Consider the following 15,567-nt stretch of genomic DNA (forward strand, 5'->3'; position numbering starts at 1 on the left):
CAAATTCAATTTTTTCAAATAAATTACGATGAAAAAGAATTTTCAAAATCGTTGAAAAATTAGTATCAACTCCATAATTTGTAGTTCTTATATGGCTTATATACATGTTTTGGCGCCCTAAGAACTAAACAGGAAACCCCCCATCCGCCACCGTAGCCTGTTTTTCAATGTGCGAACAATTAAAATAATGTAGATGTTAATGAAACTTCAACTGGCATCGTGCGGTCTAAAAAGGGCATTGAAAAAGCTGCTCGTCTATCCGTTCCGCCGTGTAGGAAAAGACTTTGTAATCGCCAAACGGAAAAGACTTTCCGTTCGGCTCCGTGTTTTTCGATCGCGAACTCTAAATGGCGGCCGTGGGAGCAGACGTTCCGGGATGAAAAATTTCTGAAACTAGGCAAGCAGAGCAGGGACAGAGAAAGAGAGAGACATATACAGACACACACGGTCGTGGACTTTCCCGGAGAAAGCAAACCGACAGAAAGATGAGCAGGAATTAAGTTATCGCACACGCGAAAGGATTGCCAGTTGAGTTGCCTCGACCGTGAAGTGGGGGTAATAACCGAGTGACCACCTAGCACGGTCAGTGTCTCACTGTTCCAGGCGGATGTTTTCACGGCGATCAGTACTTCCGGGTGAGCTAGGGTACACCTCTTCTGCTCCGTGTTCAGGCTCCTCCTTCGCCCCTCCGGCGTGCTCGAACTCCCCATTTTTCGCAACCTGGGAATCTCGTTCCTCGGGATCGTTTCACGAGCCTACTCGAAAACACCTATTCTCATTCTATTCACAGTTATCCAAGTCGGTTTCAACTTTCTTCAACGATGAATTTGCTCGTAGATAGACGCGGATGATGCGCGCCGCGGTTGAAGAATGACGAGTCGAACTCGTTTAGAATTTCCGCTGTTTTCGTTAATAACTGGCGGATAATCGAGTGAAATAAAAATTGTCTGATTTCAATTTGTGGAATCATTTTAACGAGATGTATTGGAAATATAGAAATGTTGTTAAATTTTTGGATATCTTTATTTTATATCGGTTTTGTATTCGAGTTAGTCGTTTTTGGTAGACGACCATTATTTCATAAATAGAATTTGGAAATCTATTTTTGGGTCTTACTTGACCTGATATATTTTCTAGGTTATTTTTGACGTTTATATATTTCTCGTTCTTGTTTTATCCATCTATATTTTCTGGGTAGCTTTTGACCCGTCGATATTTTGAACTAATTCACTGTTAATGTTTCCGGGTCTTACTTTGACACATCTATATTTTAGGATATTGCTTGAGCTATCTATATTTTTGGATATTGCTTGATCTACCCAAATATTTCAGATCTTGCTTCTTCCACTTTTATATATTTTTGGGTTTTCTGTGACCTATCTATGTCATGTTTTAATTGATCTTTGTACTTCTGGGTCTCGTTTGATCTATTCATATTTCTGGGACTCGTTTGATCTATTCACATTTTCTGGGACTCGTTTGATCCATTCATATTTCTGGGTCTCTTTTGATCCGTATTACTTGATCCGTACCTATTTTTTTCAGGACTTGTTTGACGCGTACATACTTTCAGATTTAGTTTGACCCATCGATATTTTTGTATCCCATTGGACCCGACTTATTTTCACAGACTTGTACGACCCATTGATAGCTTTAATTAACCCGTACATATTTCTGGGTTTCGTCCAACCCGTCCAATTTTTGCTAGTCCCATTTAACTCGTGTATAACATTCAAATTTGATTTAACCTATCCATACTTTTATGTCCAATTCAATCATCTCAACTTCTCCAATTTCGTTCGATCCACCTGTTTCGGCGTCCCTACTCTAACCTACCCCTACTTCCAATTTCACAGTTCCCTTCTCATAAAATACAAGTCAACTATGCACCTACGAAGCAAAAATTATACTACCCCGATAATCACCAATCTCCTCTAAAAACAAAATCCTAGATTCTTGTTCAAGATCGCACCTCTTTAACACTAGAACCCTCGAGCCATAAATGTGATAAATCTACATCATTTTACACAACAAGATTGGATTTATCCAAACTTCCTACGATTTTTATCACGATATATACCTAAACTAAGAAGTTCATATAAAGATCCTAACAAAAACATTTATACGGTGTCAGCAATAGTGAAAAACTAAATCAGGCACCAGTCGTTTCGACTGGTTCGGTAGTTCTAGTCTTAAACCCTGCATCAAAATCAGCGATGCATTCCAAATTGGCGTGCCTGTAAAGTTCGAAAAATATCCGCGGAGATCTCTACGTTGGCGATGAAGAGCATCCTCGGGTGTTTCGCGTCGGGCAGTGGTCGAGGGGGCTTCCATCCGCGGCGAGTTTGATTCCGCTTCGCTGCGGGAAGGCGCGTGCAGCCGCGCGGCGTACTTTCACCGACCGTGACTTCCACACCGCGCGCGGCTGCGGCTGAGGCAGCAGCGGCGGTGGCGTGGCGGCGGCGTTCCATTCGACGAGTTTCACAGATAAAGGGGGTAATAGAGGCGATGTCGCCACGTAGGTTACTGGAACCCGTTTCCAGCGCGGCCGAACCGAGTCACCGGGTGTTACGCGCGCGCACGCCGCGCAGCGCGGAGCAGCGCCGCGGCGTAACGCGTCTCGTAATCACCGGAAACCTCGCGAGGAACTCGCCCGGACAAATTGCGCGTCCGCGACACACTCCACTGCGCTCGCGATGGATGCTCTTGGCCCTTCGTTTCTTTCGAACGTCGATTTTACCGAGCAGCAATCTGTTACATACGAAAACAGTCTTAAGTTCCGCGGAATCGTGCCGTTCGATGGAAATGATCGGAAACTAGAGAAAAAGAAGAATAGAAAGTCCAGGTACTGATAAAGGACTCATCCACAGCCTAACGGAGTCAGTATGTTCTGATTTCTTACGCCTTGTAACTTAAGACTTATAGTTTGCCTGATACATCATGCTGACCTTGAAATTTTTAGATATTTGTGACGAGTATACTCGTCCAGAAAGACTGACTGATTGAGAAGGATATACTGTGTGTATACTGTGATAGCGTATATTAAATTATATATTTTATAAAAGTGTTGTATTTAAACAAAAAGCATATAGCCTCGTCAAAATTAAATAAAATAATGTGGTGAATAGACTGCGGATTTTATGTATTTGTGACGAAAATTAATAGGACAAACAGTTCTAAAACATTAAAAAGGAATTTGAGGACATCGTATAGTTTTCAACGTATTGCAATCATTAAAAGAAGCATAATATTGTTATACAATCTGTCATTCGGACTGCAAATTTTATTCTACATGAAAATCCACAGTCTAATGTTGGCCATCAGCTGACCTTAATACTAAACGAGACCGCATAAAGTTAATCATATCGTAGGTCAGCGTAATAAATTTCACCTGAGACACTTCCTTATAAAGTCAGTAGATAAGGAATTATTTTAGGGATTAATGTACAGTGTGATAATTTTATCTCGAGCATGCGCAATATCTGTTATATCAGATCCAGGAAAAAAATGCCTACATGAAAGATTGCATGATTTCGTGAATCGAATACGAAGTTAGAGCAACGTTTCTCTTCAGGGTCATCGTCGATTTTTATAAACGCGACGGTATACTTTCCTTAATGAAATATCGTGACTTTCGAAAGAGGGGATACCAATGCTTCCTTATATAATATCACGACGTTCGAATGACCTGGAATACTATAAATCACTTTTATAAGAATCAACAATTACCTTGAGAAGCTCCTACCTTTGTATTCGTTCAAAGAGATCAATTTCTCACTCGCACATTTTTTTTCTAACATCCAGCATACTAGAGACATTAACGTGTGCTCGAGATGAAATGAACACCCTGTAGCGTATTATTTTTCCCCGCGACTAATTAACCATCTGCCGGCAAGCGTGGGAGTCGATGCCATGAAGAATGAATGCGAAGCGAGCGTGACGTATCTTATAGGCTGCCGCGGGTGCTCCAGATTTCCTAACACGGCCCTGAACTTGTGTTTACAGCCAGGGACGAACTGTCGCAGCCTGGATCCTTGAACGGCTACGGGAGCAGCGGCGGCGGAAGCGGTGGTGGCAGCGGAGGTGGAGGCGGCGACGGCTGCGACGCCAGGAAGAAGAAAGGTCCGACGCCGCGGCAGCAGGAGGAGCTGTGCCTGGTCTGCGGGGACCGTGCCTCCGGCTATCATTACAACGCGCTGACCTGCGAGGGCTGCAAGGGCTTCTTCCGGCGCAGTATCACCAAGAATGCGGTCTACCAGTGTAAATACGGAAACAATTGCGAGATCGACATGTACATGCGTCGCAAGTGCCAGGAATGCAGGCTGAAGAAGTGTCTGACCGTGGGCATGAGGCCCGAGTGCGTCGTGCCGGAGTACCAGTGCGCCGTCAAGCGCAAGGAGAAGAAGGCGCAGAAGGTACGTTCGCAGACAGATATCATCCCCATTTCATCTCATGCACCGTCGAGACGAGGGAACAAATAACGTTAGCTTCCTGCGCTGTCTTTTAATCCCTGGAAAACGGTCTTTCCTGATTTCAAAATGTGTCCTCGATATTCATTGTCGAGTGTTGTTACTATGCACGGGTCAATGATACAGATTCAAACGCCAACGTCCACGGGTTGAGACAGCAAAGGCCGCGAAGAGTTGGAACGTTCGGCTAGACAGAATGTGTGTTTTCTATCCTCAGATGGTTCATTTCCCGTTGCAGGAGAAGGACAAACCGAACAGTACAACGATGAACGGTTCGCCGAGCAGCGGAACACGCATCGACCAAATGGGTGTGAAGATCGAGCCAGCGGAAGCCGAGTCCTTGTCCACGTCCGGCAGTAGTCGCATTCTGTTGCCGGTCAGCTCCTTCAGCTACGTGCAGCCCATCAGCCCCGAACAGGAGGAGCTGATACACAGGCTCGTGTATTTTCAGAACGAGTACGAGCAACCCACTGAAGATGATCTGAGAAGGATCACGGTAAGTGTCGGATGACCGTGGTCGCGGCAGTCTCTTAATCCGCTCTGTTCGTCTTCCCTTAATCGTCGTTTCGTTGTCCTGCAGAACCACCCGTCGGAAGGGGAGGATATCAGTGACTACAAGTTCAGGCATCTGACAGAGATCACGATCCTGACCGTGCAGCTAATCGTCGAGTTCTCGAAGAGGTTACCTGGCTTTGACGAGCTGCTGCGAGAGGATCAAATCGCCCTCCTGAAGGCCTGCTCCAGCGAGGTCATGATGCTCCGCATGGCGAGGAAGTATGACGTGCAAACGGACAGCATAATATTCGCGAACAACCAGCCGTACACGAGGGACAGCTACAACGTGGCTGGTATGGGCGACACGATCGAGGACTTGTTGCACTTCTGCCGGCAAATGTACGCCATGAAAGTGAACAACGCGGAGTACGCGTTGCTAACGGCCATCGTCATATTCTCAGGTGGGCTGACGATCTGTCCTCTAAATAATACGGCTGTTCCTATCTTCCAGACGATGAGACTATTCCAAACCTCTAAATTGTAAAGCTACTGCTATTCTCTAATCGATACTACTGCTCCTACCCATGACCTATAAACGATCGGACTACAGTAAAACTCCATTTATGTGAACTCTGCAGGAGACAATCAGTTTATACAAACTGTGTACATTCGTACAATAGGAGTCCGCTTATTATTGAATTGATTCAATCAAACAAGTAAAAGAAAATGTGCCGAGTTTACATTTATTTATGTTTGCAATACCTAAACGTTCACATAATTGGAGTGATGCTCGACAATAGTTCAAATAATAAGAGATCTGTAGACGTTTACTAAATCAGCCAGTGCCTAAATTTTCATTAAAATAAGTGGTGTTCAGATAGGTGGAGATTTACTGCACTCCAAGCTTTTGAACTATAAGAATGCTCCTATTTTCTAAACAATACGACTACTCGATACCGTAAGACTAGCTCTTAATCTGTATCTTTTAATCGGTAAGACTATTCCTGATATCCTAACAATAAGGAACACTCGTAACCTCTTAACGAGCAAGGCTGTTTCTAAACTTTTAACAATAAAGACTAAAGACTTAAAAAACTATTCCTAACCTCTCAATGATAAAGACTATTCCTAACCTCTTAATCATAAAACAATCCCTAACGTCTAAACAGTAAGACTACTCAGAACCAAACTGAACGGAACATAATTTCCGTGTTGGTCACTTTACAGAGAGACCGAACCTCCTCGAGGGCTGGAAGGTGGAAAAGATCCAGGAGATCTACCTGGAGGCGTTGAAGGCGTACGTGGACAACCGTCGCAGGCCGAAGTCGGGCACGATCTTCGCGAAGTTGTTGTCCGTGCTGACGGAGCTGCGGACCCTCGGCAACCAGAACAGCGAGATGTGCTTCAGTCTGAAGTTCAAGAACAAGAAGCTGCCAGTTTTTCTCGCCGAGATCTGGGACGTGACACCCTAGTTCCCCCGTAGCCGGTCACCGGCGCCCGCGCCGATCGGCTAAAACACAGTGTTTTCAAACAGTCCGCACGACGTCGAACGACTACGACGACGACGACAACGACGCTGGAGCGCAGCGAGGAGGAGGAAGAAGAAAATGGAGACGAAGAGAAGAAGGAAGAAGAAGAACACAACCACACACGGATATAACACACACTTGTACTAGTGCACCAGCATGCCACTGCCTCAGCGTCGCGAGTCGACCTGCGCTCTGTGGTCCAGGAAGAAGAGAGTCGGATGATGATGATGATGATGCAGATGAAGGTGAAGAGGAAGTCGATATAGCCGAGCCTCTCTTGGCGAAGGGGGAAGCCCCGTGTGGCGCCTGGACGAGCCCCATAGACAGCCGAAGACCCGGGGCGGAGGGGGAACACGAGCTCCAAGAGGATCACGGGACGAGAAATGAGGATATAAAGGGAAAAGGCAGTGGCGAGGCACCCAGGCTGTGATACGTAGAGACAGTACAGAGACTGTAATAAGGAGCTACCTACAGTTATGTTATTACTATATCCTCTACCTGGCTACTCCCGGAATCGATATGTAAATGTCTAATGTATAATGTATAAGGTACGGTTAAGGCAGGCGTGTTGTACGACGATGGTTACAGCAACTACGAATCTAAGGACACAGGGAAACAGATAGAGAGAGCAAGAGAGAAAGAGAGTAGGAGCGAAAGAGTATGAGTGTGGTACCGTATGCGTGCAATTAGGTCGCGAGAAGCAGGAGAGGGTGGAGGGAGAGACGATTGGGAGGAAGATCGCACTGTAGCCGTGCCGAAGAGGGGAGAGGACAGGGCCGGCTGTTGAGCAGCGGGCGCCCGTTGGATTCTCGCGAGAGGCGTAACAGACAAAAAGAAGATGATAACAAAACGATACGATTATACATAATGGATACCATAGAGTCTATATCACACACATAGCATAATAATATATTGCTAGCATGTACATTGTTTATACGAGCAGGGGAAACGGATGGCTAGAAAGAGAGAGAGAGAGAAAGAGCGTATGAAAGGACGAGAGAGAGAGAGAAAAGTTTGCTAGAACGATTAATAGTTGAGATGCGATTAGATCGAAGTCAGCGACTACACAGAGTTTCCCGGAGACGAGGCTTTGGCATTTGCGCGCGTCCGGAATTTCCTTCTTTTTCGCGAATCGGCTGAACGTGTGGTGTGGCATACATGGCAGTTTGTGAAACTGTAAGAGCGATTGGGAGTGAGAGAAAAATGGAAAAAGAGAGAGAGAGAGAGAATAACGTAGAACCGTAGGAAGTAAGTAAAAACGTAAGTAAGCGAGGCTAGTTTGGTAGTAGGTTCGTAGTAAGTCAGCGAAGCTAGGCTAGGTGACCGAGTTCAAGTGCAAAGCCTTGTGCCTTCAGCAGCGGACATCGGCTCACCGACAAAACGAAACCATGGAATTTAACCGTCCGTTTTAATTTTTTAATAAAAAGATAACAAAAAAATGTGCAGAGGAAAATACGAAATCAACAGAGTCGAGTTTAACTATCGTTAATCTGCGCGTGGAAAGCGAGAGAAAGAGAGAAAAAGCGTGCGAGAAAGAGAGAATGAATCGTTTAGAGAATGAGAAGAAGGTAGCAAAAGGTCTTAGTACGGCGAAAAGCGGAACAGGGTTGGGGGATTCGTCGGGATTCCAGTATCGGAACCCGGTGGCGTATAATAGTCTGGAGGCTGATGAGGTCGAGACCATCTGGCGTGGGCGTAGGTTCTGCTCCTTGAGACAGACTTCAGTGGGAAAAGACAACAAAACTGAGGACGACGAAACGTTACACGACAGCGACACACGTTACACGACCCGCGCGCTCGCGCGCATCTACCGAAGCGGACGACCGGCTTTTGGTGAGACGGCGGACCCGCGCGAACACCGTCGAACATGTACAAACACGCGCGAAACATAGTCTAAAGAACACGCATCCGCCACCACAGGTACATGTACACTAAGATTCTCGATGTTGTAACACTGTAACTCTATGCTATTAACTGATCGTACGCAGTTGTATTCCGTAGTAGATATCAATCGCAACGTTGATACGCGCGAATCCGTAACGGATGATTGGACACAGAACCGGAGGGGTTGCGAACGGCGCTGGCCGATTTATTTTGCTAATGCAGTTCACGCGGAGCGGAATGACAGCGACAGTTCCATACATAGTAGAATGGCGGAGTGAACGGCTAGATTCGCCTAGGGCGACCAGGCACATTTAGTATTGCAAATCTATCCGTAGGGGCGTCGAACTAGGCACGCTAGCCGCGACACTAAAAGTGTAACCGCGTTTTAATTCCCGAGGAGCGCCATCCTCGCGTTCAAGACCAGAGACACGGGTCGTCTACGAAAGATCAAGGACAAAAATACAATCATCTTCAAGCACCTAAGATGCCTCGGGAACGGCCTGGCTCCGGCGAATACGAAACGGAGAACGATTAACAGGCCCCGTGTACACTAGGTAAAACGCCGCAAGGCGGACACTGCCAGACCGCAGAGTGTGCACCAAACACCGTGGACGAACAGCTGAATCGAACGAGGATCAGGAGAGAGGAACCGTCACCGCCATCTACCATCGACACGTTTTTACGTAGATACTCTTGGAAGTGCGCGGGCATTGTCTCGAGTCGCCGTTGAGGAGTCCCGACCGCTCTATTAGGGAGCTGACCTCCGGGGGTCCAACAGTTAGCGAGGCGAAGCTCCGAACTCGGAAATGGATGGGGCGATTCGTCCGAAACCTTTGGATACGGTTTCTTGATCATCCGAAGTCTCGACAGTCGTCGCTGTATCCGGTGTACGAAGCGAAAAATCGAACAAACGAACATCGGGGACTCCCGGAGGTTACAGACTGAAGCATCGACACGGTCGAAAGTGAACGAACGAAGCTGGAAGATCCGATGGAGAAATTACCCGGGCTCATCGTTGCGACGAGACAGAGGGCCCGTACGGAGACACCGAAACACTTGCACGCACCAGTACTCCGCATTGTTATACCACACATTCGCGCATCCACCATAACTGAGTGCTTTCAGGCATCGCCGTTTTTTGCGAAAGAACGCGTGTTTCTGTGTGAGAAAAAAGTGAAAGAGAGAAGAGAGAGAGAGAGAGAGAGTGATTGAGTGAGCGAGTGAGAGAATGAAAAATGAATGTTACATAGAATGGAGTTTCTTAAAGACACAGCACATCGCGACGATATTGCCTATTATTATACATCTCTAAAGTAGCCGTGCCTCGTCGACCTGCGACGAACAGGCATCGGTCGCGGGTCGACGACCACTGGAGGTCGCGTTCGTTTCGACAACTATAATTCTTAACAACTAACGTTTAAGTGTACGAGAACCGCTTGCAAAGTCGTCTGCTCTCGAGACTTCCTTTTCGACTCGCCCCAAGTAAAACCATTGTCTAGACACGTAATCCGTTGCGGTTGTTCTTGTCAACGGTCTGGCGCGCCTCCGACCACGTGTTTCGTACAGGTCCGTCGCCCGCCCGGTGCCCGAACAGGCCAGTCTATCCGTATTTGCAAGAATTTTAACGAAACTTACCTAGAAACCCCGTAGGTTGAAAACTTTGGCTCCCCTTAAGGGCGCTAGGTGAAATTCCCTAGCCTGTTCGGGGCGATCGCCGGATCGAGGGCGCCGCATCTACATACGATCGTGCAATAAACGCTTTTCAGAGAAAAGGGGGACGTGTGTCGGCGCGCCAGGGCCGGCGGCTGGGCAACGCGAGTACTATTAACGCCCTCGAAGGGGACGAAGACGCCCCTTCGCCTCTGTATCGTCACGGACCGTCGACGGCAGGTCGTCAGCGACACACCTCGCGTTCGTCTCTTAGACTCTAAGACTTAGGAGAGGGTGGCTAGGCCCCTGACAGCCGCATCTCTGGCTTCCCTCGTCGCGCCCTGGGATTCCCGAGCGATCGGCGGACGGTCTCTCGAGATATCGCCCGCGGCACGAGACCGTTGGGAGAGAAGGGGACGCTCGGGAATCAAGGTGAACCGCATCCTTCAAATCGGAAACCGGTCATACTTCGCAAGAGTGTGATAGCGAGAGTGACAAGGAGCGCAAGAGAGAGCGATTCCGGTGGCGGGACGGTACGAGGGGGATGCTGTAGAGACACACACACACACATACACACAAACTCATGCACACGTACATATAGTGAGACACAAACAGAGACACTCTTACTAGAGGACAAGCACACGAGAAATAAAACAAGGATAACATGCAATTCTACGATCACTGCCAAGGGCGTTAACCGTCGACGTCGATCTTCTCATTGTCTAAATGTCGTTAGTCGTTTTTTTCCCTCGTGGCTCGAGCGAGAAGCGATTTTGATGTATATATATATATATATATACGTATGTATATATACATACATACGTATAGATATATATATATATACACACAGGCATATATCTATATGCATATTAAATAGTTGACAGAGTGGTGACACACACGCAACACGTACAGACACACGCATACGCATGCACACACTGTATAACCACGTGCGCGCGCGTTCGGAGGAGAAAATCGATTTAAAAAAGAAAGAAAGATATAACAAAAAAAGATATAATAATAATAATAAAACCACGGAAAAAATATATATATACGGTATATGTATACATATTATTATTACCATTATTATGATTATGATTATTATTATTATACACACACTCGCGCCGCCGCCCGCTCGATTTCGAATTGCCGTTTGACGAGGACGAGCGAGCGATTTGTTCATGATACTGCCAAGCGTAGACTTTCGAGTTTCTGTGTTTTTTAAGGTGACAAAACTAATAATACTCCTTCTCTCAATATGTGTCGACCACACGTAAATCCACACGCATACACACACAGGCATATAAACACACGCACACCGTAACACACAAACCGTACACCCGCAAAGGCGTGTTCGCACACCAAATCTGATCCACAAACTATACCGGTACACACGGAACGCATACAAACATATAGACACGCTCGCAGATAGTGTACCATACGTGTGTGCATCGTGCTGCAATCTCTCTTGTCTGTTTGTCCACCCGGGTAGCCTGATCTGTCCGTTTCTCCTAGGTACCTCTTTCGCCTATATGTACATAAAATTAGACGCAGAGACATGTACGTGTAAATAGAGGCCGAATGTTCGCGAGAGCGCCGCTCCTGGCTTCGCGTTATTTTCTGGTATTGTTGTTCAGCTCCCGTTCGAACAGTGTTTGCCAAGTGTTTAGCTCTGTTTCTGCCGGAAATTATTCTGTATAATTGTCGAGAGACACTGTTCGATGCGACGAGCCTGACAGCGCGATGACAAAAAAAAAGCCGTCGAAATCGTTGGTCGCGTCTCGCGAATGTCTACCATATTCGGGGTCGTGTCGGCAGCCACGGTAACAGCCCGGTTTTAATGGCCGCGGGAAGACAGGATCGTGGACCTAACACCTTCGAACGATCTCACGCAGGTGTCCCATGCGGTTTGACAGCGCTAGCTTAACTCGTAAAACTCTTTTCGCTGGACACGAACACCTCGTACACACCCGAGGCGACTCTCGGCGCGGGAATTCCTAAGGCCCCGCTGCCAGGGCCGTAGCTAGTCCGCCGGCACTCGGCGTCTCCCACAACTGGAACCGTCGAGTTGCAACGTTAACGTTTCCGAGATAACGTTTATCTATTGTTTCTGGCTCTATCGAATCGTCTCCATGATCGGGAATCTTCGATTTCAGATTTCAAAAATTTTTTTAAAGCGATACTTCTAGAGGATCGGATCTATCGCGAACTCGCGTCGATCGCGCACGTGATCTACATAGTAGATCCATAAAATTGTTTTCTAGTCGAGGAATGTTGGAGGAACGCGCCAGAAAAATTGTTTGTTACGTACGTTCCTGGTCAGGCGGGTCCGGGGCCCGATTAGGACCCCAATTTCACGACTTAGATTTCCAGGAGCTGTCAATTAGCAGGCCCGATCGGGTTCTCCTATCTGTGCGAGGTGTTCAGGTGGCCGGGGTCCGCTGTAAACAGAAAAACGGAACGGATACAGACGCCGGAGTCCGAGCGACGGTCACCGGTGGGAGACGGCCGACGAGCGTACCGTGCGCGCGATACCCGACACCTTTGTTGCGCATCGAAACGAGACGGCGAAACGATTTATTCGGCTCGCGTTCGTAATTCACCGACAGACAGCTGAGATACACACGGTATTTTTCTTATTGGTGGCGACTTGTTCGACCCCGAGCGTGAGGGAAAGAGCGCGTGAGAGAGGGCGAGAAAGAATGTACGAATGAAAGCGAGAGAGAAAGAGAGAAAGGTTTCTTGTTGTTGAATTGCGAGATACAAGGAGGGAGCCATTTTTAATTTATTCGAAGCTGCGGAAGAGAAAAAGGATAACGAAAAGCTACGAGAAAGCCCGAACGGAGGGAGCTAATCAGCTGAAGATTATTATAAATAAAGTTAAATGATTATACTTTGTTATGGTAGTTCGTATGTTATTTTTTTGTTTGCTTTTTAGTGGGCCGGTCGTATGTGACGCGCGGATCAAACGCGACCGTTTCGATGTCGTACCGTTTTTTTTTTTTTCGGAACGGGAACAAAAATTTGTAAGGAGCCCTGAGAATTTTAATCGTGCGCGTGATCTACGACGTCCGTAACCTCTGTTTTCAAATTTTATCGACGTTCGAAATTCTCGATTTCTCGTTGACGCGATTCTTCTCGTAGCTTCCGTTCGAAATGCATCGCTGCTCTCGCCCGGTACCGTGAAACGTCCCGAGAAAGCCCCTAGAGACAATGATCCGTGAAGGATGCTGTGGCACATCGAACGCTAACGAAAGTGAAAAAGCAGCGTGTTCATCGTGATCGATCCGTTCACCGAGATCAGGTAAATCATTCGACTAACCGACTAATAACAATAATAGATAGCGTAACGATCGACTAATAAAATTTTCGGGGCTGCCAATACTAACAACAAAGAGCTTAAGTTAAGGTTTTCCGTCGACCTAGTCGAGGACGATACGCGCCGATCGAAAATCGTCGCTGCTCAGACCGAACTGTAGCTGGGGTGGTGGAGAAGGGAGCGGCTGGGAAAGTGGGGCGAAGCGTGACGTCAGGATCACTATAATGTCATATAGTAACCCGCGGAAATCGTAGTTGTTCGCTAACGTAGGACCTGCCCTCGTCGGATGTGCACCCGGTCGACTTACTACTACTACTACTACTACTACTACTACTACTACTACTAACTACTACTATTACTACTACTATACTACTACTACTACTACTACTATTAACTACTGTTATTACTATTATTGCTACTATTACTGCTGCTATTACTACTACTAATACTTAAACTCTCACGTTTGTACTTGCAACACACGGGTTGCGCACGCAGATACACACGTACACAAACACTTGATACGGGAATACAAGGCGATACACTGTACACGGTCGTTGGTCGTTCGACGAGAAGTATAGTTGTCGTGCAAAATGCTCTTTACAGTTCAATAGCTTTTATCAAGACGTTCGATAAAATCGTCAACGACTATAAAAGCATAGTCGACGAAATGGTATTTTTTATTAAGCGGTTCGCCGCGAAGTACGTATCTCGTGGACAACTATAACGATATAGTAATAATTTTTATGCGGGGAGACATTCTTCGCTGACGGGTTTCAGTCAGAGAACGTTCATCCGATTGTCCTCCGATTACCGAAGGATAACTGCAATCTACGATTTCGTAGTCCTCGGGGCTCATGGTACAAAATTTTTCTATGCTTAAATAATTCTTTGTCGGTTCGATCGAGATACAATAACCTTCGCTGGCGAGTTACAGGGCGTTCATTCTGACAACTATGATCGCCGTGTCGGATGATATACATACATTCTTACATACATACACGTATACATATATACACATAACAGTCGACGCTTGTCTACACACGAACCTGTTCAGGTTTCGTACGTCGGCCATCGATGAATAATTGTAAAACTATCGTAGTTTTTATTGTTTAATCGAACGACGACAAGCGCGCTCTTAACACGTATAGTTCCAAACTATGCCATAACTCTTTAAGGGACGACAAATAATTACAGCTATGTAACTGCGCTCGTTCGACCAACGACGTCACGGCATCACGAGGCATGCGCTAGTTCTGAAGAACACACACGCGAAAACAGACGCGCGGCTAGCAACTTTTCTTAGAGTCTACTACAACGTAACTACTATACCGTGCTAATTGTAAAATATCACGAAATTATGGTTGAACGTGGAATTCGATGCGAGGTAAAGCGGAAGAGGATTTTATCGTTGGTAGGATCGAAGTGAGAAACGGTGAACCGGCAAAACAGTGATTTTCGGCTCTTTTGTTCGCTGGGCGCACGTGATTTCGGAAGCTTTTTTTGAAACGTACGATGCTCCAGGGCCACGCAGTCGGCCATATTCGGAATGGAAGAACTATATAAAGAATTTGGTGCTCTCGGAATGTATTAGACTGAATTATTGTTGTACGTTTTAGGCGGAAAAGAAAAAGCGAGAATAGAAAAACCAAAAAAAAGAGAAGAAGGAGAATAAAACGTGAAAGGAAAACTGGAAAAAACGCGTTATAAAACGAGGAGAGATCGATGGATCACGCCTTCTCATTCGATCGACTAATTGGTGAACGTATTATTTCTATTTGGAGCGTTTTATATATATACAATATATTGTATATCCGCTAGGTTGCACACTTCCACACTAAACACGTATACACGTACACGGTATTTCGCGTACAGTGATGGGAATCGGGTTGGAGTATCATATTTCCAGGTATTCGCGTTGTTTTCATCAGTTCGACCGAACTCTGGGCGTCCCTATAGTGCGAACGCGTTCTGTTGCCCGCTCAAGGTCATCCCCACTCTAGATCGAGAACTAACATAACCTAACCGTGGCCACGCAGAGCATACAACAGGTACATATATACTTTGCTGGATCTTCTATTCAATATTTTCCTGAAGAAAGAATTAGCTGGAATGCATAAACAAAGTTTTGATAATACGTAAATTATTGCAACACGTGATCAACAACAGACATCACTGCGCCTATAGCGAGACGTAGGAGGATCTAGGTAAATTTCTGGCGATTTCG

The 15,567-nt window shown here is 46.3% G+C and overlaps 1 protein-coding gene across 4 annotated transcripts in view; it reads left to right on the plus strand.

Annotated features, from left to right (window-relative positions):
* Positions 1-12,923, plus strand: part of Ecr (ecdysone receptor) — a 225,254-nt gene extending 212,331 nt beyond the window's left edge. For 2 of the 4 annotated variants that reach the window (XM_078185642.1, XM_078185645.1), the window contains 4 exons: positions 4,006-4,415; positions 4,687-4,965; positions 5,050-5,425; positions 6,192-12,923. In XM_078185642.1, coding sequence (XP_078041768.1) covers positions 4,006-4,415; positions 4,687-4,965; positions 5,050-5,425; positions 6,192-6,436 — 1,310 coding nt within the window. In that variant the 3' untranslated portion in view covers positions 6,437-12,923. The remainder of the gene's footprint in view (positions 1-4,005; positions 4,416-4,686; positions 4,966-5,049; positions 5,426-6,191) is intronic. The other 2 variants (XM_078185644.1, XM_078185646.1) reach the window with 1 other exon arrangement.
* Positions 12,924-15,567: the final 2,644 nt, after the last annotated feature.

The sequence above is a fragment of the Augochlora pura genome, chromosome 7 (assembly GCF_028453695.1).
Source record: "Augochlora pura isolate Apur16 chromosome 7, APUR_v2.2.1, whole genome shotgun sequence".
Classification (NCBI taxonomy): domain Eukaryota; kingdom Metazoa; phylum Arthropoda; class Insecta; order Hymenoptera; family Halictidae; genus Augochlora; species Augochlora pura.